At 42.3% G+C, this 26,221-nt stretch overlaps 1 protein-coding gene across 2 annotated transcripts in view; it reads right to left on the reverse strand.

The window, feature by feature from the left end:
* Positions 1-1,872: 1,872 nt before the first annotated feature.
* The window catches only part of TMEM115 (transmembrane protein 115), a 44,493-nt gene continuing 20,144 nt past the window's right edge, over positions 1,873-26,221 (reverse strand). For both annotated transcript variants that reach the window (XM_086938810.1, XM_086938811.1), the window contains exon 3: positions 1,873-4,051. In XM_086938810.1, coding sequence (XP_086794936.1) covers positions 3,862-4,051 — 190 coding nt within the window. In that variant the 3' untranslated portion in view covers positions 1,873-3,861. The remainder of the gene's footprint in view (positions 4,052-26,221) is intronic.

A 26,221-nucleotide genomic window follows, 5' to 3' on the forward strand; every position in this document is an offset into this window, starting at 1 on the left:
CTGGTCGTACATGTTTACAAGTATTTTAATGCATTATAGAACTAATAAATCAGTCTTCAGGCAAGATTATTTTCATTCCTGAGAAAAGGAACAGCGTCAAAGCTTGGTGTCACTTAAAGCTCGTTTTTAAAATGGGAAAAAGGCACTGGGTAGAATGGCTGTGAATTAGCAGCGATTTCACTGTTAGTTCTACTGAAATGATAACATGGCATTTCCATGCATCTCCTGACTCAAAGTCCCTGCCAACCACACCCACAACCCCCTTTGACTGCCCCCACGGTGAAACTGGCGGCCATTTTACTTATTGTTTCAGTTTTGCTGTCGAGAAAAACTGCTCTTTTAAGATATGGGTTAATAATGAATGCTTTGGATTCATCAGAGGACACGGTTATATTCTTTTCAGAAGCTGTACATCCATCTCATGCTAATATGACAGACGAATTTTAGGGGAATTTATAATGTGCACTAATATCCAACAGAACGAGGAGTCCCCAGGCCTTGCTGTGTTTATACCTTGGAACTGTTGGTAACAGATATGGCCAATAAACTGAAGTCGGTTGAGCGCCACACAAAATAAATTCTTGAAAGACTGTAAGAATGCAGCATAACAAAGGGGTATTATGATTACCCACAAGACAAAGATACAATTCTAACCCTGATCAACACCATTTTGGACATCCGTTGGCAGCACTATTGCTAGGGGTTTTTATCATTTTATGTCTTGCACAGACTAAGCTCCAAGAGAAAGAACCAATACTTTGCAAAAAAAATAGACAGCCTCATTATTTCCACACAAAACATAGCGCCTCTAAAACCACCCTCTACACTGACTACATTCTGCATTCCTTTTGAGAAGTGACTGTTGGCCTCAAAATAAACAAAATGTTATTGCCTCTAGCAACTGGACTTCCTGCTTCCATACTGCAAAGGAATTGCAATTTTCAGTTTCCAAAACATCACTCTTCATCAACGTTGCAGGAGGATAACTTTCTAAAAGTTTGATTAGTCTGTCCAACCCATGATTTCACGCTGTGCCAACACAAATATGAACGTCTTACAAGGCCAGCCAGTTCGCCCAATTCTTACTTGGTAAATTGCTCTAGTCTAGACTACTTATTTCTAGATTTGTCCTTGTTCTTATGCCCAGAGTACTCTTGCGGCAAGCATTTTTCAGTTCTGGTATCAAAAAGGAAAATAATATTTTCATAGGAGACCCAGAACATACCAAAAGTGTCTTTTCTGGTACTACTCGATCGGTTCATGACAAGGCATGCTCTCTCTTAAGCTCAACATTATTACGACGGCGAAGCCTTAGGAGAAAAGGGCACTTCAGATGGATGTAACTCACCCTCGAACTGTAAAAGTAGTTACGAAAGGGAGCAACTTACATTTTCATTTAACACCTTCATCACAATTGAATCCAAGTACAGTTAAAATTAATGAGGAGTAATCTATACGCTTCTCATGAAAGATCATGACCACACCAACAATTTTGGCAAAACGGGTGTATTTCCCTAGTGTTAAAAATAAGGCTTTCGTCAGCTAACGGGCACATTTCAAAACCGTGGTAATTCTATAGTTTCATAGATTCAGAACTTGATAAAAACGGATCTAAATAAATGAGCCAAAATACAATTTTCAATTGCAAACCATCTCTTCTTTCCTCGTTGAATTTTGTCATTGTGAACTCATGAATTACTCCGCAGCAGAGGTTCTCTCTGTGATGCCATCTCGAGTACCAAAATACCAGACATTTGTAACTTGCAGAGGATTGCCTTAATGCATTTAGGGAGCCCGAAAATAAAAAAAATGGCTTTTGGAGTCAGAACACACTTATTGGCTTGGTTCAATAAATCTGTAAACTTTTCGGTGTTCTGTGGAAAATAATTTAATTAATAACATTATTCATAATCAGTAAATAAGTACAACATAACCCCTCTTGGGTCACTTTATCCAATTTCCCCCATTATATTAAAGATATGCGTGGAAGGTGGGATTGTAGTCATACCAGATGGGGAGAAAAAAAGTAATTAGATTACAACTTTTCAAAAGCAAATAGTGTTTGGAATCGCACACTGGATCTAACAAGACCCATCTTCTGTTGAACAAGTCTTTTTGAAGTTGCCGAAAGCATGTTTCATTTGGTTTTCAAATACATGACACCCTCTTGGAATGCTAGGTGCATTCCAGTTATCAGGGATACAATACCTTTTGCACACGCACACTTGCAGCTACCACAATACTGTTCAAGTGGTGATCAGACATACTGCATGTTGTTAACGAGCAAAGAGCAGTTGTTCTAAAATCAGTAATTCAGACAAGTTTCAGATTTCATTTGAATTACTGATTCTAACCAACGGGAAGCCTAGAACTGTTTTACATGTAACGTAAACAAAATACATAATAGGTTACATATATTATGAACAAAAAAAATGTTAGGATTCTGTAAATACAAACCACTTACCCTTCAGTTGCATGGCTAATAAGAATGTTACCAGCACAGATTGAAGGAATAAGATTATGATTAATCATTATGCATCATGAGAGGATGCATCTATACCATCAGGTTGGGCCATGCTCAGCGATTTGCACTTTCTTCAACATTTGGCGGCTGTATAAACACGATTTTTGTTTTACTAAATAATAAAAAAAATGAATAAACAAATGTTCAACTGTCCTGGTCCAGACACGCCTTTTGCCATCCTTGGGAACAGTGTATCTTACCCACCGACAGACTGTTAATGGCCCAAAAAGCAAAAATACCAATCTCAAAAAACAGAAAATAATTGCTGCATGTGGTCCCGTCAAAAACCTCTCGTACAGATTCCACTATCTGAAAACAAACTTAAGTTACCAAGAGATTCCCAAGCCATACGACCTCGATCACCTCACTAACAGTATGTCACAGATCAGAGTATTTTACATAGCAGTTGCCAAGCAGTAATTCACAGCACATTGACACACCAACAAATTAGAGGAACTCATTCAGAAGTAACAACTATCTGACCCAGGACAGACTACAGAGCAGCCAATCTGATAAACTAAATCTCGGGACAGTCAACCAGCATGACCCACAGAGCAGGCACACGCATACTGAATAACTCCCGGCAGCCAGTCAGAGAAAATCAAAGAGCATTGACAATCAAGCGCAGTAACGCCCAGCCACACAGTGGCAGACAAAACAGTCATCTGTTCAGAACAGAAGTACAAAAGTAGAAAACAGACAAGAATGCAATAACTACATACAAAACAGTCACAGTCGTCCCCACAAGACAGACAGTGCAGAAACAACTACCACGGAAGGTTGTTCACAGTCACTGTAATAAAAGCGTAGAATGAAAGTACGATGAGAGGAAGTCTGTGTCTGAAGTCATAAAAAAAAAATGAAGAAGGAATTCACGGGTGGTCAACAGGGTAGAATAAGAAGTTAAGGGCGTGAATGAACAGTAACTTTTATCCAAGAAAGGTCTGGAGTCGTGAGTGGTTGAGAACCACCATAGAATAGGTTTGTCGCATCTGCACACAAATGAGAAAGTTAGGCAGAAAGGAGAGCACATCTCAGTGGCAACTGAATAAACTGGACTGCATTTTAAACTCAACTATGATAGAAGAAGAACGCACCCGCTGTACATTTTCTGCCACGTGTTACACTCCCGATGGCAGATATGCAAGCCGGGGCAGTTGCATAAAAATTTGGCAGGGCAACACACGAGTTTGCAGAAACAGTGCAGAAAGAGGGCCTTTTCCTTTCTTTATTGAAGAATAGAACAAGTGAGTGATTCATAGGTCTTCCAGCAACAGCTCCCCGAAATTGGGAAAGAGAATGAAAGTTCAGGGAGGGATCGGGAGGCACTGGGTAAGCTATAGCTGAGAAGGAGCATCATGAAAGGAGATCAAGCTGGACTCCTGGCTGCCCATAGCCTTCTCTGGTAGCAGTGGGCTGGTGGGTTTGCTACTAGCGCCTTCATCCTCCTCCTCTTCCATGTTAGGCCATGAGGATTGGTCATCAACGCGTTGCAACCGCTCATTCAATGCCTTCAGGGCCAGCTGCCTAGAGAACAGAAAGACGAGGCACAGTTAAAACCTATGGAAACTTCTTAATGAAAAAAATTAGCAAATTCCTGGTCTACAGTAGCAATTAGACACTATCAACTACATTTTCTAGTATTATGGTTGAACTCAAAATGTCCTTTTAGACAAGGTTTACTAAAGCCGACCAGGTCATACATCCAGATTCTTGGGATCGTGCAGGAAGTCCACACTCAATGGTTTACATCTTAAATTAGCAGAGTTAACCTCCAAAGAACATGTTTTTACAAGGAAAACTGTCTTACACAAATACAGCACTGGTTTATATAAGTAACATGTGAAAAACATGAAGCACTTTGGCTAACATCTCAAGAAAAATATGGGCGAGACCATGTTCGCCAAGAAATTAATATTTTGAGACAACTTCACTACATGTCTCCATGCACACAGAGCTTATAAGCCACTTTTCAGGTAAATCAAGTAAACAAGATTCTGCAGGCTCATGTTAGAAATTGAAGGTATTGCCCTGGGCTTGCCTCGTCCAGGAAACGAACCTCAAAACATAGAATTCGCCATTAGGTTTCACTCTCAGGTCAAACTGCGAATACATGTCACAGAGGCTAAAGAGCAAGCTCCTTAGGCTGCATATATTTTACAGGTTTATGCAGCCGATGGTCCAACTAAGGCCACACAAATCTTTAGACCATGAATCTACAAATCAACTGTTTTAGGTTTTCAGCTCACAGGAGGAGCGTATTGCACTCGTTCGATGCGACACCAGCGGTGCAAATATGATCTTTGCGAAGAAAAACCCTCAGGCACTTTTGATAGCTCGCAAATCCTCCCAAGCCATACTAGTCACAAGACATTCTTTAAAGAACTGGCACAACAAGCCTGACAAAACACTGGAAATAAGCAAGCAGCCAAATTAGGGCTAAACTATGTGGTTTGGCCAGGTATGGCTGAATGAGTCATTATGGGCCGCGTGGTGCCTGGCATGCAAATACAAGGTGGCGCCAGGATATCTCTTCTCGAAAGGCATGAGTGGTCAGGACTAAACTTTGCACAGATGAACTTTGTTCGGATTGAGGAGTTCTAAAGCTAATGATCGGGAGAACTGTGAAACGTAACTATTTACATACCAAAAGTGTTCCGCTTACAGTATTGTCGGGTTGAGGAAGGCCTGTGCAGAACCAGCTGCCACACTGTGTAGCTTTGGGCAGACAATTGTTATCGACCTGTGAATCTTAAACGAGGGCACCGCATGCACATTTGGCTGGCTTAGGTACTTAACATATCCTATTACAGAGACAGAATACATACCCCTTAGTTAATGAGGGGAGATCTCCAGCCATATTTCATTGCCTGTAGTGGCCCGTCTGATGATTAATTTTATTTTTAACAATCGGGAGGTTATATCCAAGTTTTAGAAACCTCACTGACCACAACTGTTCAGTCATGTTCCTAAGAGCCATAACTTCTTTAGACACCAGGACATGAGCATGTAACAAATACAGAATACATGTATTTCAAAGCCTTTTGCAGGGAACACGTGCTTTTCAAGTTCTATCCTGCGTAGATTAAGGCCACTGCAGCCTTTTTTTAACTAACTGTATTTCATGCTGGTCTGTCCCTTCTCAAGTTAAAATAGGAGGATACATTTAGAACATAACTTTGCGGTTTAACGGTCCCAGAAAAGAAAGTATGGACCTTTGATGTTTACATATGCTTTTGGAATTATTTGTTCTAAATTACACATCCTTTCTAGAGCGGTCACTTTTTAGTCCTGGTGTTTTTATTTTATGGCTATTAGATCTTACTCCTCTACTACAGTGCTCAGTCGTTCATACATAATGTCTTATCAGCATTAACATCTGAAATGTTTCCATTACTGGCACATTCTTTCAACTATATTTTCATTTGATTTGAGTAATGTAGGTACAGGAAAGTCAGATGTATTAAGAACAAAAAGTGCCCACCCCGTCAATTTCCTTTCAGAAGGATTGCATTTAAATACATTTTAGGTCAACCTGAAAAACAGCCATGGACCCAGCACTCGTGAAACTCCATTGGACACCCTAAACATATAACAGTTGCCTGTCTCACTGATTCGGTCATTAGGTTTCGCCTAGACAGCACATGCGCCGTCTCTCCGAGACATTTTCTATAGCTTACCATTTGCTAGTGTCAGCGTTGCTTTCATTTTCTTCATCCTGTTTGTCTTGGCATGTCTGCATCATGTCGTCTTTTTGTGATTGGCCCTCCCCTGGAACATTGACTAAGTACTTGTGTCCTTACAATGTTCCAGTTTTTAGAGCTAATTTGTTAGGGGGGGGGGGGGGGGGGGAGCGGGAGTCAAGCACTCCATGAGTGCATGTGTTTTCAGTCTGTCTCCCATATCCCCATCCATGTAGCTTCTATTCCCGCCCACCAGCTTCCATTATATGTTGCTTCTTCCCCTCCCACACCCCTGCCCAACAATGTAAACAAATCAGCTCATATATGTCAGCCAATAGGTCCTTTGCTGTGGCATAGAATACACATATCCTTGTACTGTTAAGGGTGATTGAGTCTGCGTGCCTTCAAAACAAAGACAGCTGCTGCATTATAGAAAAATATTATTTCTACTGCGTTCTACTTTGTCCAAAACACTGTGTTCACCAATGCAGTGCCTCTGTACTGGGGTGGCGAAGTGAGCTAAAGAACATTGATGTTCAACCCAGATCTGTGACTGGGGGTGAGTGTCTGAGAAGTTTCAGCGCCCGTCCGTCATCTCCTTGTGTTTGCCTCTGTAAAACATTGACAGAACCCACAAGAGTGGATTGTCTTCAGAGATCAAGGACCCCGTAGAACTTGAACAGAGGCTACTACGTAGGCCTTTGACTGCATTTCTCCAAGTTACTCCATTCTACACTACGCCACTCCATTCTATGCCAAGCCACTGGTTTGTTTTTGCCAGGCACAACTATGGAATTGCCAGCAACACTTCATTTTGATCTTCAATATTCTGTCCCTTGGAGAGGAATTAGCTCCAAAGGTCACCAACAGAACATTAGATGTGGGAACTAACGTTTCCAAGGCTTGCTTTCCTCAATCTAAAGAATGAATAGCAATCACACATTGAAATGTTTTTCCCTGCTCGCACTAGAGTGTTACTTCACCCTAAAACTAGCAAGTACTGGCTTTATTACAAATATGTACCAGGGAACAATGCAGACTGACATGTGGGCACATACAAAATGTATCTAGGCAAGAATACATAAAAGTGAACTCACAGATACCATAAACGGGTACATAACCACACATATATTGACAGCTTAGGTATGGATATACAGATAAAATACAAATAAGTGCACCAAATATCAGGGCGAAGCACATGGAAAAAGAATACTATGCCAGTCTAGAGTTCTCACACGAACGCAGACAATAAATGCTATTGTCAATAAACTTGAAAGGCCAATCCAGTCCTTTCTTGGCCCATTTTGAAAAGGACATTTATACAGCATTCAATTGTGAAAATCAACAACAGCATTATCCGAAACTTTACAGCTTCATGGTATTACATTTCACTATTAACTATCACTGACATTCATCGTCTACACTCCCAATGATAAAATCCAGAACAGACTCGCCGTTCCTGCCCTAAAATGTACTAAGTATTCTCAGTGACTGTTCGAGAAACTCTCACATTCATCTATTGGGCCCAATACACCTATAAAGTAAAACACCTCCACGAGCCCAAGCACAGCATCACGTGGCAGTGCCTCAATCTCCACACAAATGGGGAAGTGACTGAATTTGGACGACCAACCGCCCTGACCTTTTCCTATGTTTCCATGTTTCACAACAAGGGAGGAGCAGCTTGGAGAGATTTCAAATCTTTTGACAATAAATCTGCTGCCTCTGAGGGTGACTGAAAGTCCCCAGGCCAATTCGTCAGTTACTCTTGACAGTTTTGGAAGAGGGCGTTCTTTCAAAATCATGATCTCTAAAAGAAAAAAAAATGCTTACTTTAGACAATTCCCCCTAAAATGAAGATATGATCCTACAGATTACTCATCATCCTCGCAACACCCTTTGCTCTTTCTTTTTTGTCCTTTCTAGAATATGGAAAAATGGCCAACACACATGACGTATCATTCTTTTGCAATCAATCTCTTCTTCCATAGCCTAAGCCAACTCTTCTTCGCCCAACCACTTAATTATTTTGTATACTGAGGCTAGCACATCAGGTTGCTAGCCTAGTGAAGATGCTCCAAGTGCACAGCACAGTGCATGGTACTATTTCAAATCCCGGCATAGTTGACTCTGCTTTTCATTAGTCTGAAGTTGATATTTTGTTTAGAAACCTTGTCAGCTGCAAATAGAATGATTTGAAATCAGCTGTATCCGGAATGAAACAATGTATAAAAAGAGCTATTTTGACAAAAGTGTATTTTAATTTACCTTGTGGAATTTCGATAAACTTCAGGTATACATAAGCGGCATTCATTTATGTTCGCCACAGCCACTGTTGAGAGCAAAGTGAAGATCGTGAAACATTGCCTCCACCATCTTGCGTAGCAAGGGCCTCTGCGCGCGCGTAAGCAGCAACCATTTTAGATATTGCAGCCATTTCATTCACTGCTAGTCACCTATGATTCACCCTGACCTCGCAATCATCCCCAGCACCCTGACTAAGCATGACCAAACATACTGGGGATAAAAAACCTTGTCCTCGTGACAAAGCCCCGGAGCCACTTCCCGCCCTAAACCCATTTGTCCTTTTATCCTCTGCATATGAGCAAGGACTGCTGATAACCTCCCTGACCGCACCTGGCTGCTTAATCCGGTCTCGGGCACTAACCGATCCCTGCAGACATAGTTTATTGCCCCCACACGGCAGGACTTGTAGCACTAACAAAAGTCTGATTTAATCAATAGCACTTAACTCTCAGGTCAGACCGATCCCACACACTTTTAGATCCTGTTGGAATGTCCAGCTGCAAGATAGCCATCATCTGTTAGATTTAGGACGGGGGCGACAGCTGCTGGGTCTGTGTGGGAACCTGCTGGAAGCAGGGATTCCAAGGATGTTCGAATATGCAATAAAGTGATGCCAGGAATGTTTTACCCTGTAATAAAATAAAAAAAAACTAGTATAAAAGGCCATGCCACAGAGATGCAGTTAGAGCACCTCCTGAAGACATTGTGTGTCCGAATTGACGTGCTCTCCTCTGGAGCAATAAACCTGTTCTTTGCTTTCCAGTTTCCAGCGTCTGCCTCTTTTTTTTGATAGGTAACAACGAAGTGAATTATAGGTGTTTCACACCAAGCAGCTTTGGTATTTACAAGAGAATTGCTGCTTTTTCACAATTGGCGTCCCAACGTGGCACCCATCAGAGACACGTGGGTCCGGTAGAGAGGTCACAATGACGGAGTGAACATCTAAATGATTGGAGTGCACCTGCCCGAAAAAGACCCTCGTCTGGGCTGCCGATCAACCTGAACTTCACCGGTTCCGAACGGACCTCTCTTGAGTGACCTGCGGTCCTGACTGGGATCCCACAGGAGTGCTGCAGTAAAATTGGAGTAAGAGGACGATCAGGCGCTGGAAGGGGAAGGCGAAGAACTGTCCACATGGTCCGGGTAAGGTTGTGTAGGACGTTTATTGTCTGATTGATTGTCTGATTGTCTTGGAATTGTTTGGATTGAATACTAGTATTACGCTCTTTTTGGTTCTTTGGTCCTTAGGAAATTTGGTTCTTTTTGAGACATTCCCTGCTTGCACACAGGAATATATTCTCTCTCTTTGCAGACAGCGAAGGATAGGTAGTGCGGACCTTTGTCCACAATGGTTTGAGATTTTTTATTGACCGCTAATACGTCATGCCTATGTTCTCCCCACTGATTGGTAATTGGTTCAGCCCGGACCATTTATTAGAGGTCAGTCATCCGGCTCCACCGGAGGGCACCCCTAATAAAAAGGACATTTATGTGAAAAACGGATTAATCGCTGAAGCTTATAGCAAACTATGGCATAAAACTCACTAGGAAAAATAGAGAAAATCAGTAGGCCACTGATGGGATCTTTCGACCCAGCTAAAATGGAAGCACTGGGAATAGCCCTTCACAAGAAACATGGAATTAGCATCGTAAAATATTGATTGGTAGTTTTTGAACAATGGTTACTATTTGCAAATAGTAAAGGACAGGTAATGCAAACTTCTTGTCTGAATTTAGGATTAATTGAGAGCTTTGTTTTGACCGATATCCATCCTGCCTGTTTTTTCTGAAGTTATTGAAAAATGGTTAAGCCTGGATCGTTTGTTGAATAAAAAGTATGGTATTTGTCCCATAATTTATGACTTGTTGTGGAACAAATACGCGAAGAAGAAACTCGAATTTAAATGGCCAGTAAAATGAGTAACTTGTTTTGTCTATATTACAGTTGTAAGGTTCCCAAGGAAGTACATTAGCCCGAAATTGGTTAGCTGTGAACCCCAAGTGCATTCTGGTTCTTGGAGTCCTAAACCTCGTAATCTTTGTTTTGCACCCCACATGTCTAAGAGGAGTTTTTCAAGCGCTCCTGAGCCTCACCAGGGGAATGCCATCCAGTCTAACATTAGGCAGAAATGAGTTATAAACGTATTAAGTAAAAAGGAGAGAAAAATCTTCTCTAAACATATTTGCCTGCATGGCCAAAGCCAGGGTTCGAAAAACATCGCAAGAAAGCTCGTTTTAAATGTTAGCATTTGATGTCCTTGCACAAGTTATATGATTAGAATGAGCATCTGTAGGAAAGTCCTGCTCTGTTTTAACCTCTCGTAACCTCCTAAAGCAGCGGTCATCTGTTTAGATTATATATGGGAAAACCTTTCTAGGCACTGTATTTTAGCAGTCAGGCACAAATGCATATTACCGGTTTTTAGAAAGGCACAGTTTCTTTTGTGTATTATAGATTGGTATGCCTTACACAAACATTTCAGGCATGGCCTAGTCCGTGTTTACGGACCCCATGAAACAGGTCTGCCAGCCTTGGCAATTACGAATCTGATTTTCTGGCACAGCTGTGTCCCCGCATTATCGAACTAGAACTGCGCTGTGCCCCCGCGTTATCGAACTAGAGCTGCACTGTGTCCTCCACCCGCCCGCAAAACTGATCTCCATGCAGACATTAGACAAGTCTGTTAGTGGTCTTACCGTGTAGCAAAAATGCATACCATTGGAAACACAAATGCGCCCAATGAAACTCTCCACCTCCTATAGTTTCCCTGCTTCGCGAATAGGAACAGCCCCAGGCCACTGTAGATTGTTTTCTTTAGTGAAAGCATTGATCCATCACCCCCCTCACCTTATACTGAGTACCTCTGGCATCTGACCCTTTCTCCACACACGGGACTGCATCCCAGGAAATAAGTCACAAGGGGTGTCGCTCGCAGCCGTTCACGAAGTGCTGAGACCCTTTTGCTTATTCCCCTGAAATTTCTAATCTTGGAGTGACTTTGCCCTTTTTATTTGCAGCCTGGGCTAAGTGAGAGACCTTGATTCCGTTATTGACTTGCTGACTGGGGCTGCAGAGAGAAGAACATTGGGAGGCAGCGGGACTGCGACGACCAGAAGGCAGTGCGTGTGATTGGACGCAGCTGGTACTCTTCCCGCCTACTACCTTTCTCTATTTACCCACGCCCACACCCGCAGGATGCGCGCGGGCGGACGCCGGGCGAAGCCCGGGCAAAGGGCGGGCCGTCTGTGGCCGTCCGGGGCTGGCCAAGGCTGGGCTGGGACACCCCACTAACATCTGCTCTGGGATACCAAAAGTAAGAACACTGTAATTCACAACTATTTCGTGTTATTGAGCTATCAGCAGTTTCAACTATAGCCCGTGCATATAGCGTAATTATTAGCATCAAACTGTGACGTCCATCTAAGTACTCCCATTCCCCTGTTGCATTTGCCGTTTTCAATTTTTGTTTTATCATTTGAAGTTTTTAAAGGGAGCATGAGTTTACGTACCAGTATAGGAAGGACATCTTTGGTGGGTGGCTTTGTCAGGGAGACCTTAGACAGTTTTATTACCAGGGCGGCTTCTGAATTAGAAAAGGAAATAGCCATGACGGAAAAACGCCTCTCCCTGGAACTTATGCAGAAAAAGCGTTCATCCCTGGGCACTATTAAATCAGCAGTCACTCCCCCAAGGCATAGAACAGAAAATGACCAACTTCAAGGGATTTGGGTTCCCCCGCAGTCACAACAAATCCGAATACTTTCATCTGAGTCAAATAGAAATAACTCCTCACTAGAAACATCATTAGACATTTCTTATGAGGTAGAACCACCTGCAAGGTCTGATAGGTCCCCTTTGAAAGACAAAACGTGTATTAAAGATAGAGGGCCCAGGCTCTACCACAAAAAAAAGAAAGCGTGGGAGGGATAGTAAGGGTGGTAGAAGTGCTAAAACATCAAAAACATCTCAAAGCCCCGTAGGGAACGCACGATCAATTGCAAGTAATGCTGTGCCACAGCAACATCTCTCACCTTCCCTCTCCATCAAAGATTTAATGGCGAATATGGAGCAATTGTTCAAATCATTAATATTGCCATTGATAGAGAGAGAGTCAAAAGAATGGGTGATTTATTGGGGTCCATAGAAAAGGAAATGGTAAAGCATACAGAATTGATCAGTGATCCAGCTCCATCTAGACAAACAGAATCTAGCAACAATATTCTATCAGGGCACACACTGGCTCCCAAATTACATAACAGGGACCCATTGCCTGTACAAGATCAGAATATCTTGGCTCCCTATCGTACGGATAAAGGTCCCATTACTATCAGGGGGAAAAGAACGGAAGGGCAGGTTAATAAACAGGGACTCCCCCAACAACCGCTACTGGTTCCCCTCCCCCTAATAATCGTCGAAGAGAAAACCAGGAAATAATAGACTTGCCACTTGAGGCTGTACTTTACGTTGTGGTTTTGACTGGGGTCCCGGAATTAGCAGAGGAAAAATCAGAGGACCATCAACAGCTAAAAAACAAAGTGGTACATTGGCTGTGCAAAAATAGGCCTTTACCTTCAAACTTAAATGGAGAAATCCTCAACGTAAGGAGACTGGGTTGGGTGTGGAATCGACCTAAGGACATACGGGGGGATGTGATTATCATCAATTTCAGGGACCGAAGAGTAGTAAGACATATTGGTGACTGGTATACTGTGGGAGGTAGGGAGGAAATTTCTACACATGATTCAAGTTATTTTTACCCACAATCACTGCTGTCACACTCTCCAAGTTCCTGTGCCCCACATGGGCCTAGTACAGAATGCCTTGGTTTTAGCATCCCCACCTTTTATCACTTTTCCACACTTTCTGGGTTGGAAGGAGTTGATTGACTCCTTAATCAGGCAATTGGGGATAACTTTAATCTTAAACAGCCCCCATTTCCAGAACTTCCAATGGTTGGCACGACAGGTAATCAGTCATACCTAACGCCGGTTGACACTTCGTCACTGGAATCTAATTGCATAGAAACTGTGATAGATAGTGTTGCAACCGGCGGCAAAGACTTTACGTCTTTTGGTGCCGTTCCATCCACTATTGCCCTAGAAAAGACGGTGGAACCTGGTATGACCAAGGATCAGATAGTTTGGACTACTATATCATCGGACAATATTATAGCTATTGAACGTCCCTTGATAAAGTTTCTTTTTTGGAATATAGCCGGCAATCGCCCAAAGGTAGAAGATGGCACTCGGTTGAATTTTTTTAGAGAATCATAACATAATTTGTCTTCAGGAGACTTGGTCCACCACCGAAATTCACTTGGTTGGCTATAAAACCTATTTTTCTCCGGCACTAGCTGTATCATCTGGCAGGGCCAAAGGTGGTTTAAGTATATTTATAGCAAACACATTAGGGGGGTGACAATAACACCAGTAGAACTGGAAGTAAACCACCAGTTACTTAGTCTTTGCTTTAATAGCAATGACACTGTTCTCCTGCTAAATTTTTACAATAACCTATTAGAAGGAGAATTGCTGAAGGTTCTGCGCAGACTGCGTCATAAACTATCTTCCTTGATGAGGGGCTATGGGTCTAAGGAAGGGGCAGCCATTATCTGGGGGGGGGGGGATTTTACCTAACACCCATGTCAACATAGCTATAGTAACCTGTGCGGGATAGTGGATGAAAATGAAGAACCTATAGTCCACTTCCTCCATTCGAGTATTGGAAATTATTTAAATGAAAGTCTTTCAGATTTGGATCTCGTAATCGCTAATAAAAAGAAGCTTACTGGCCAGCTGCTGGACCCAACATTCCCTGGGAGGGCGAGTCAGACTACGATAGACTTTATTTTGATATCAAATACTTTGGCCAACCGTGTTATTCGTTTTGCTGTACTGATTAATACATTAAGAGATCATTGTGCCCTTAGTTTAGAATTTCGCTCATTCTACCAGCACACCATGCAAACTATAGTTAGTGCATTAAGACAAAACACTCTGCATTTGGGCAGAACAAATGGGTTTTCTCTAAAATGGGAGAAAGTTGATCCCTTAGATATAACAAGGAAAGTCATAAAAATAGCTTACCCCTCAACTGTCAAATGTTCAGACTTGCTTGCATCTAACGAGGAAGTTTTAAGCAATTTCAGGGTGGTTTAAAAACAATAAATGAATCACTTCTGCTAAAGCCAAAAAACAGCCAATTAAAGAAAGCAGGGTAGTTCAATCGCAGATGTACAACAGCACACTCCAAATTAAAAATAGCCCTACACTAACAGAGTGGCACAGGAAATAGCAAGCCTTAGGAGGGAATATGGCATTGCACTAAAGGAGAGGAAGTCCGAATTAAAACAGGCTTTATGGGATCAATTACATAAAAGCTGTACCGATAAAAACAGTGCAGCGTTTTGGTCAGTGATTAAATCCCCTTTTTTAGCCGATTTTAAAAATTCACCCACCTTAGATGGGCTATCGACGAATCAGCCTGGGTGGCACATTTTTCCAAGATTTTTGAGAAAGGTTTAGCTGATACGGGAGAAGATTTAGGTTCCACTATTATGTTCCCCGAATCAAGTTACCCAATCACATTAGAAATCGCCATCAATGAGGTACTCCAGGCCTTAAAAGCCAGTAAAATCGGCAAGGCCCCAGGACCAGACGGGGTCCCTATAGATCTATTTAAATCAAATTTAGATCTGTGGGCCCTAATGCTGACTAGGGTACTTAAGGCAGCAACAGAGGTGGGTTTACTGGACTCTTGGACAAAATCAATTATGGTCCCTATCTTCAAGAAAGGAGACCGCCAGGAGGTATCCTGCTATCGTCCGATCTCATTGCTGGATTCCTTGGGCAAAGTGGCTGGAAGAGTTGTCCTTGAGCGTCTCCATCAATGGGCAGACGATGGCAGGGTCCTCTCGGACCTCCAATTTGGGTTTCGTGAGGGACTTGGAACAGTTGAACAGGCCTTAAATTTGACCATGCTATTGGGTAAATATGTATGTGCGAAGTCAGGCAGACTGTACATGGTATAGGTCGATCTGTCTGCAGCTTTCAACTGTGTTTCCCATGCTAAACTCTGGTCCGTACTAATAGCAATGGGGGTTGATTTACCATTGGTGGATTTCTTGCGAGAATTATACTCCCATGCCTCTGCTAGGGTGAGGTTCGGGGTAAAGGGTGAGCTGTCAGCGCCATTTAGGGTAGAGCGAGGAGTTCAGCAAGGCTGTGTCCTGTCCCCCTTTCTTTTTACACTATACACCAATGGCTTGGAGATGGCCATGTTGAAGGGGGCCCAGGACCTTCCACAAATAAAAAACTGCCCTATACCCGCTCTGCTCTACGCGGATGACGCTGTGATACTGGCCCTCACCCCTCGTGAACTCCAGAAGGCGTTTGATAGATACTCCGAATTCATGGGAAAGCTGGACTTACACATAAATATTAAAAAAACTTTTGTAATGATAGCAGGACCAGGGAAAAAAAGTGGTAAAAGATATCTATCTTAACAAGGAGGAAAAACTCGCAACCACAGATCAATACCCATATCCGGTAATTATTATTGACCAAAAATTAAACTGGAAACCTGCAATTGAGGCCAGAAAACTCCATATTATGAGAGCCATCGCGGCCCTCAAATTTTTCACAAAAATTGGGAAAGAGGCCGCCGGTGGAATTGCTAAAGATCTATAGAGCCAAATGCCAGTCAATAGCCCTATTCGGGGCCGGAGTATGGGGGTACGCAAATACCAGTGCTTTACAAGTGGCTGAGAATGCCTAAGATTTCTTTTAACGGTACCAAAGAGTGTGTCTACTTTTTCATGTCACACGGAATTGGGGATTCCTCATTTGTCAGATCTAGCCAAAATTCAACCACTTCTTCTCTGGCATCGAATTTGGTCATCAGAAAAAAATGTGTTCACGCAGCAAATAATCACAAACAGTATGTCTTTGGATTATTCACACAAAATTGGATGGCTGTCCTATATAAAGAAATTTCTTCACAATTTAGGACTAGGAAAAAACTATTTAGTCCCATGTTCGATTCCGGAAATACAGAGGAAGACACTAAAAGCGATGTCTCTTATACATTTAGAGGAATTACGAATCACCAAAGAAGCTATTAAAACTTCTGTCCAACACTCTATGGCCATTCAAATTACATTTTCAATTCAGCCATATCTGACGCACGATTTTACAATTTTTTAGAGATTTCTCCTGACAAGGTTCAGGCTAAATCTCCTACACCGTTTGGTTGCCTTCCCAACAAAAAATAATTGGGATCTAGTACTACCACCTTGTCCGTGTGATGAGATGTCTACTCAGGCAACCATTCATACTTTCTTTTTCTGTAAATATTATAACGGCCATAGAAAGATCTGGTTGATCCCCCTACTAAAACATATGGGCATTAGAAGATGCCGCCCAGCTTTGTTAGTTCTGCAGTTTTTAGAGGAGGAATGGACATCGAAGTATATAGTTAAATTCTTGAAATGTATTTTTAGGCATCGATTGAATCTGTAAAAATTACTTTTATAATTAGTCGCTCTGGCAAAAACTGAATCCCTATGCAAATGTGAAATAGTGAGGAGTCTCCTATGTTGTATTTTTGATAATGATAATGTATTGAATTGTAAACCTTTTTAAACATTAATTATGAAATGATTTTTATCTGTGAAATTGCTTTTTATACATGACAAAAACCGAATAAAGAACTATTCATTCATTCATTCAAGTCAGATACATGGTATGTAAAAAATATTTTCGTTATAACGTGCATTGATGTGCTTTAAATGCTGCCCCCCCTCCCCCTCTTTTCTTTAGGTTACATCGGAGTTTCAGCTGAAGAATGGAGAAGGCCTAAGCGCACTGTATTCCATGCGAAAAATGGGCTAGAACTGTGAGATAGTACGTTGTATGCAGAGGCTATCTCTGGGGGGTGAAATATTTGTATAGTATGAATGCGTGTGTGTCATGTGCGCCTGAATCGATATGAGAACGCTTTTGTACGACTGAGGTGTTGATCGAGTAGTCAATAGGATGCGAAAAATAGACCTGAACACGGTGCCCACATGCGAAAGACGAATAGCATTTTTTTTTAAAATAGCACATTCCTTACTAGAAACGGGTCTCTGAAGCCAGTGAATGGGAGGGTAATCTACATCAGGGGCTTGAGGGATTATCCATAATCGGACTCAGAAATTCAAAATCAACAACGCTTTTTCCAGACCTGTCCCAGTAACACTAGGTGTCCCGCAAGGATCAGCCTTATCCCCTACACTGTTCAATCTAGTCATGGAGCCACTCACCGCACTGCTTCATGCCTCTAATGTGCAATTCACATGTATGCTGACGACACCCAACTCTACCTCAAACTACAATCCCCGGATGACATCAAACTTCTCAACTTAACGCTTAAGGACACACAGACATGGCTGGCAGAGAAGCATCTCAAACTTAATGCTCTAAAAACTGAGTTCTTACTAATAGCTCCCCCGGCCAAAATCCACATTGCTCAGGATTGGCTTAAACACCTCAATGCATTCAATGTCCAAGCTATCATTGTAGACTCAGAAAAATCTTTAGGTATAACCCTCGACTCCAATCTCAATATGCAACGACATATCAGCAATGCAACGAAGGGAGCTAATTTCCAAATCAACACCTTGTGGAAGCTGAAACCCTTCCTCCCAGCCAAAGACTTCCGAACTGCGGTCCAAGCGCTAGTTATCCCTCGGATTGATTATGGAAGCACTGCCCTCTGAGGCCTCCCCCTATCTACAACCGCACCATTAAGAGCCTCTATCAATGCTGCAGCAAGACTCATCACTGGATCCAAAAAACGCTCACACATCTCTCCCGACTTAAAATCTCAGAACTGGCGACCCTTCGAAGCCAGAATACACCTGAAAATCGTGTGCATTACTCATAAGGCCTTACACCACAATTCGCCCAGTTACATTGCTCAGAAATTGACAATCTCAGGAGGTTCAAGAACAACAAGAAGCGCACAAACTCTCCTTCTGAAAATTCCACAAGATAAAAAACATAACAAACGCTCCTTCTCAGGGATGGCTCCCAGGATTTGGAATGCCCTCCCTCCAGAAACAAGACTTATCTCATCCACTGCATCCTTAAAAAAGGAAGTCAAATCGATCCTCTTGGCTAAATTCACTTGAACATAAACTTTAGATATACTATTTAACTGTTTTTCTTTCCCCTGTATTACATTGTTTTATCTTTTCATATCTATGTAAAGCGCTCTGATATCTGTTAAGGATCTTGTTCGCGCTATACAAAACCTTGAAAATAAATAAATAAATAAATATTGCAGTACAAAGAGCCCGACTCCAACCGATATCCCAAGTGTGCAACCTTTTCTAGGAACGCTTTTAGACCAAAGTAATGCACACCAGTGAGTTGATTTATGTACTGACCAAATAGAGAAGTGAAGAGTCCCCCGGGTTGGGGTTCATCCAAATCCTCCTCCACCCAGAAGTTAGACATATTGTTGTGTTTTAGATTTACCCCTTCTTCTTCCATCCACGTAGAAAGATAAGAACTGTACCGTTGCACATCTGACTGGCATCCCTCCTTTACACCTATACCTCCACTTGGACTATCGATGCTAGATGTTGGGGGACCCCGCCGTGAGTATCAGTGCGACTGGGCTAGTGTCCGACCAATTAAAGGGAGTAAGTATTTTCAAAATAGGTCGCCTGCTTAAATGATCGACTGTTATGAAGGAGGGAAGGAATGAGCCTGACCCAGAGTAAAATTGAATGAAATTTTGAGATGCGCGACGTGCATGAAAAAGTCTTTGTCCGAAATAACTTTGTGTTTTGTCTTCGGTTTTTGTACTTGGTGCATGTACTGTCGCGTCCTATTCGGTATTTGTGTGTATGTAAACTATGCATTCATGTTTTTCCTTGGCTTGTGTGTTTAATATGAAAATCGTCCTGTACTTTTCTATGTTGTACGTGTACTGAATAGCCTATTATTGTACATGCACACTCTCTCTCTCTCGCTCTGTGTCGTACGTGTACTGAATAGCCTATTGTTGCACTTGCTCTCTCTCTCTCTTTTGAGCCTACCTACGCTGTCCGGGAATGACCATGCTGGGATCAATTCCGTATGACAACTGTGTGGACTCACTCTTAGCCGTTCACTTCACAGAATGCTGTGAATTTGCTTTTGAATAAATGACGACACTGTACCTCACCGGTACACGTCTAATTGGCTTTAAAATAAGACAGTGTTTGAACAAATTGACAGAGACGAAATACCATATTTTGCCATTTTACTACCCCTCCTTTCTGTAAAATGATGGAATCTTAATGGGCTGAAAATGAAAGGATGGGTAAGACGACTGATGCCCCCTAATCGGACCCTTAAAAGGGAGTTATATGTCAGTGGCGTTTTGTTTTAGATATCTTAGTAGCACCACCATCATCGTTCATGTTACTGCACACATTACACATAAGTAGAGTGACCAAAACGTCCCCGTTTTGCCAGGATGGTCCCAGTTTTGTACCAGCTGTCCCAGAAACATTGCAAGAAATGTATCTTATGTCCCGGTTTATAAAGATAATCGACAAAAATTGGTGGGAGGTGTTTTCCTTGTTCTTCGAAACAGGGATAGTTAACCATTGTTTCCAGGAAACAATTTGATTAGCAGGCAAGCCGCCATGTTTAAAAATAGCAACTTATTTATGTTCCTACTGACTGTTCTGTAACTCTCTGCTAAGGAACGCGCTCATCATTGAAGTAAGATCGTAGTCCTTCCAATTCTGTGAAATGTCTCGGTTGTTTTGACTTCAAGACGCTGGTCACCCTACATATAAGTTGTATGGACACCGCAAGTCCTTCATTAACTAATGAAGTAGCTAGGTTGTAAAGAATAATGCAGAAACAAGAATGATGTTTATAAAAAATGATTTGAACTAAATTGAAAGGAATGTTGTAGTAAGCCCTGCTGAATGGGTACTGAAGTCAAAATGTTTAGTTAAAAGTAAGGAACACTGACAGGTTGGAACAATGCTTAGCCTGTGTAATTTATGGTTAACAATAGCTAGGAAGGGTACCTGTATGCCCATGATAATAGCACATCACACTTTTTGTAGTTAGCAAACCTTGAAGAAAATATAGCTCAACAGGATTTCGTTTATAACGACAAGTCTCTGCCGGAGGAGCCGGTTCGAATTTGACAGACTATATAATTGATAGATATTAGATTTCTTGCCACAATCACAAACTTAAAAGGAATGGACACCGAAGATAAAAATTATGGTGGAAATTCATAGAAATGCTTGCAGACCAACACAACAGCAATGGTTCATGAGTAAATAATATGCACAGATCTAAGGATTAAGAGTATCCATGCTATCGTCATTTTTTGAGTAACCAATAAATATTTCCCCAGCTACTTGGGGTTGGGAGAGAAATGGAATTGCGTAAACGTCTTCCCCTGCAAGTTCTCTAAAAAAATTGTCTTATACTTATTACTAGATTGAAAATATCATACAGTTTTCGGAAGAGAGGGGTCGGACGCCACGTACAGCCTGGCTGCAGATCATGCGACACCCATGACCACGACCAAGGTGGAGCTGCAGAGCAAAGAGAGATGCTGGACGAGCCACCATTCCCAACAATGAAAATGAAAGAAAGAAGGGCTGTCCAGAAGCCCCCAACCTGTTGATCCACCTGTGCCGGAAGTCCAAGCCCATTGAGCCTAATTGGTGGGCTCACTCGCTTGAAATTTCTGCCCCCCTTGGTCCATTTCAGATCTGACGCCACTCCACCCTCTCTTCCCATGATCTCCCCAAACACCCCCCCCCCCTTTTCATATGGGGTTCTTGTAATTGACTTGATGAAGAAATACGGCATAAAGATAGAATAGGGTTAGTAGGGATGGACTTCACGGACCAAGAATAGGGTGCGGGTACCCTGTCTAAGGTACCAGCGATAGATTAGTTAGGGAACAGGGCAAAAAGAACTGTGGTCCAAGAGCAAGAACGACCACGCCCTGCAACGCGGAATCTGGATCAGAGCTGGACGCATAGCTCCACCGAAAGAAGAGAACAACGGGAGCCTACCAGTGATGGCTCGCTGTAAAAGACACTGGAAAGAAGAGCCTTTTGAACATTATCCCTCCCTGACCATCACTGAAATTAGTTTGAATTTCTCTCCCAATCACCTCGTATAGATTATGCCCCAATTGGACAAGAAAAAGATTTTCCTTTGAAACCTTACATCGGTCGCTTTTACTGTGTATGAATAAGTAACGAAGAAATATAGAAGAAAAAGTAAACTATGTATAATGATAATTGTAGAATGCCAGTTGTCCTCATGAATATGCTTTTAGTTTGGATCCTCATGGAGTCTAGACCTCAAATAATGCACTTAATGGTCCTTATCCTACCCAAACAATTTGTATGATAACATTTTTTTGTATTAGAATGAATGAATTTACTGAATCATCTAAGAATTATGCTCATCTCCAGGTCTAAACTTAGGGTACGACAAATGTCATTTTGTATGCACTGTCTCCCCGCTTGTTACAAAACTGTTTGTATTGACAGGAAAATTGTTTTCATCTGCCTGTAAAACATATAGGCCACCAAAGACCGCAATGGACAGCCCAACTGCATACTTAGCTTTTGTGTATAATAATGTACAGGTTGACATCATCACAACAGATATGAACAGAAATGAACTAACTTATGATACAAACTGTGGAAATCGATAAACTTTAGGTATACATAAGCGGCGTTCATTTATGTTCGCCACAGCCACTGTTGAGAGCAAAGTGAAGATCGTGAAACATTGCCTGCACCATCTTGCGTAGCAAGGGCCTCTGCATGCGCGTAAGCAGCAACCATTTTAGATATTGCAGCCATTTAATTCACTGCTAGTCACCTATGATTCACCCTGACCTCACAATCATCCCCAGCACCCTAAGCATGACCAAACCTACTGGGGTTATAAAACTTTGTCCTAATGACAAAGCCCCAGAGCCTCTTCCCACCCTAAACCCATTTGTCCTTTCATCCTCTGCACATGAGCAAGGCCTGCTGATAACCTCCCTGACCACACCTGGCTGCTCAATCCGGTCTCAGGCACTAACCGACCTCTGCAGACAGTTTATTGCCCCCACACGCCAGGACTTGGAGCACTAACAATTAATCAATAGCACGAACTCTCAGATCTGACCGATCCCACACATTTAGATCCTGTCGGAATGTCCAGCTGCAAGATAGCAATCATCTGTTAGATTTGAGAGGGGGGACGACAGCTGCTGGGTCTGTGCGGAAACCTGCTGGAGGCAGGGATTCCAAGGATGTTTGAATATGCAATAAAGTGATGCCAGGAATGTTTTACCCTGTAATAAAATAACAAGAACTAGTATAAAAGGCCATGCCACAGAGATGAAGTTAGAGCACCTCCTGAAGACATTCTGTGTGTCCGAATGGACGTGCTCTCCTCTAGAGCAATAAACCTGTTCTTTGCTTTTCAGTTACCAGCGCCTGCCTCTTTATTTGATAGGTAACAACAAAGTGAATTAGAGGTGTTTTGCACCAAGCAGCTTTGGTATTTACAAGAGAATTGCTGCTTTTTCACAACCTGAGAAACTCTATTTTATGTACACCAAAACTGAACAATTATTCTACTCAACACAAATCACTATTGAAGAGATTTCTGATAGAAATCGCTCAATCTCTGCATACTTCATTCTAGAGGTGAACCCACATATTCAACCATGTTACACGAGTAGCAGATAGTACGTACCTTTGTGCATATACACATCAACAAACAGGATGGCACATAAGCTGATGTATGTACAATTGAAGAAGAGGGATAGGAATTACACACAGGCCGACACATAAAAGCAGAAACTCAACCATGTACAAAAGGTAATTCATGTAGCAAAAAGCGCTAAAAAATGGGACATAATCGCTTGGGTTGTAAAAGTGTGCCCTAGGAGTGTGTTATCTTGCAGGATCCGACTGCTGTTTCAAATTACCATCCTCTCTTGCCTTTGGTCCTGGGCTGGAGAAGGAAGGAGATTGTTACTGTCGCCTCAATCCTGTCCTGGACTCTCATCTGTACACCAAAGACATTGCTTAGCAGCTCTGTGCACTTAACGCTCCTGGCAGTACTGGGGTGTAGATGTTACCTGCAGCCTTGCAAAGCAGTTTCACTTTCACCAGAAGAAACAAAGTATTGATGAGAGTTTAATTGAGAAACATAAATTATGTCAGAAGCTAAGTACATTGTAAGTCACTGGATCCCAAACTTTTTTGACCTGCTGCTCCCTTGACCTATTGCCTGCTGGCCGCGGCTCCCCACTATGTTACTTTTTTGTGTGTGTGTGGAGGGGGGTGTAAGTCCGCCCTCGCGAGTACTTCCCTTTTTCTCCCTGAAAATAAATGGGATGAAGGTATTATAATCATATACGCAGAGTGTTTCATATTACTAAGGTGGAGTCTCTAATAAAATATTCCTAGTTACACTTCTTTGTCCATGCCTTTACTAGAGAACCTACTCAAACTTTTTTATATCCAACTTAAAGTACTAGAGAGCATCCCTAAACATTTAGACCTCATTACCAAAGTGTTTCTGTGCTTGAATATTTGCATGCGCTTCCATTTCTGCCCATGTCAAACGTGCCAATACTCCTGTCTCAGGAAGTTGACTCACTATTTTTTAAACCAAATACAGCTTTGTTTTAGCTGTTGCCTCTATAAAATTGCCACCACTTCAAAGCAAGCCAAATCAATTCCTCATATATATATTTTTTTTAAACGTCCCCCTTTCTTGCTTACAAATTTTGGCATTATGCCATATATGGTGTATTTCTTTCCTGTGCTCATGGGGAGAGCAGGTCTGTCTGGAAATGTGTGTGTACTGGAGGAAGTGTGTACTGGAGGAAATGTGTACTGGAGTACCTATGGTTCAAGTACACGTCAATACTTAATAACACTAAGGGCCTGATTACGACTTAAGCGGTGGAGCTGGGTGAGCCCGCCGTCGCACCGCCAAAGCTGTGGTCAGCCCGCATGCCAGATTATGAGTTTCTCCTCTCTGGTAGGCTGGTTTCTGGCATTCCCTTAGCGCTGCCTCAAAAGATGCACACGGCAATGGGAACGCCAAAAACAGTTCTTGCATGACATGAAGTGAGAAGTCCATGCCGTGCAGGAACTGCGTCCCTATGCAGAGACGGCACAGGGGGCCTTGCAGGGCCCCTTTGCTTCCTCTCTGCCACAGTGTTAATGGAGTAGGAACCTCCATGACACTGCCGGCAGAGAAGAAACTGGTAATATGCTTGGCGGGACAGCGGTGGTCCGGCCAAGCATATTGCGGCCTCCTGACCGCCGCAAAACTGCCAGGAAGGCGGCTGCAGTGGGGCAATGGCAGTCCGACCACCCTAATTGTAATAGGGCGGTCGGGGGTCCGCTGCCATCGGGAGTACGCCGCCACCATCACAAGTCTGGTGGTTCATGGACTACCACACTCGTAATCGGCCCCTTAGTTTGCTTGAGAGACAGGACACTTTACTTTCCTGATAACTTGAATTGGTGTAAAATGCATTTGGAAAAAAACTAAACTATGAACGAGTCTAACAAAAGAAATCAGGCGGCTTCCACTTACTTTGACATGCCATCAATTAAGCACAACGTTTCCAGTTTTAGGCATGTCACTTACAAATCACCTACATCATGTGTTTAGGTCTAAATAGTTTAATTGCAGCCAATAAACCATTCAACATCAAATGAGTTAAAGTGCTTGGTGTGCGGCTCCCCTGGCTAGTTTTGACGGCGCACCAGGGCGCACAGATTGGGAGCCACTGCAGCTGACCACCAGCGATATCAATAAAATAAAAAGAACGGGTGGGAGTGGTCCACCCTGGCATCAGCCATTCCCTACGACAAAATGATCCCAAAAGCCTTCTGCCTATGCTTGGGGGGGGGGGGGCATGGGAAGGGAAGGGAAAATGAGATTACCCCATATGTCAACCTCCTGCACCTCAAGGGGTATAGAAAGCAGACTGGACATCAGGGATAAGATATTATAAACAAAAAAAAGTGTGGACGCAGGTGATCCTCTTAGCCACACAAATGGGGTACCTTTTTAATTGGGACATGTATGAGAATTTGAGGATCCACTCACAGAAATGGGAGGAAAATAGGCAATGTCAGCTTAAGTTTGAAGGGCATTTGATGTAAGAAAATAAAGGGATTCACGCAAATCACATCACCCTAAACTCACCTGGATGTCCAGTTTTCAGAAATGTCTAGTTTTTCTAGATTTCTTATAGAAGGGCAAGCAGGGCCCAAATACAGCAGCCACCCACATGGCTAAAATGTTGATGAAATTTCGAAGACTGATACCTTAGCGGAGCAAACCTTCTGATAATGCCACATATGGACAAAAAAAAAAAAAACATAACTCCTCCTTACACACTTTTTCCTCTTTTTTCAAGAAAACCAAAATTGAAGGCTTAAGCACCCCAAACATAAAACAAGCATTTGCAATGCAATAGGTCTCGCATTAAGTTTGAGCTATTGGCATTGCGAAATATTGCAACACCAATTGCAACAAAAGTCTATAAATTGTAGGCCAAAAAAATGTGCATTTTTTTTGTAGCAATGGTGGCATGCTGCGCTTTAGATGAAAATGTTTAAAAGTAAAGTTGATCTGTCTGTTCTTT

This window comes from Lissotriton vulgaris, chromosome 9 (genome assembly GCF_964263255.1).
Source record: "Lissotriton vulgaris chromosome 9, aLisVul1.2, whole genome shotgun sequence".
Lineage (NCBI taxonomy): Eukaryota > Metazoa > Chordata > Amphibia > Caudata > Salamandridae > Lissotriton > Lissotriton vulgaris.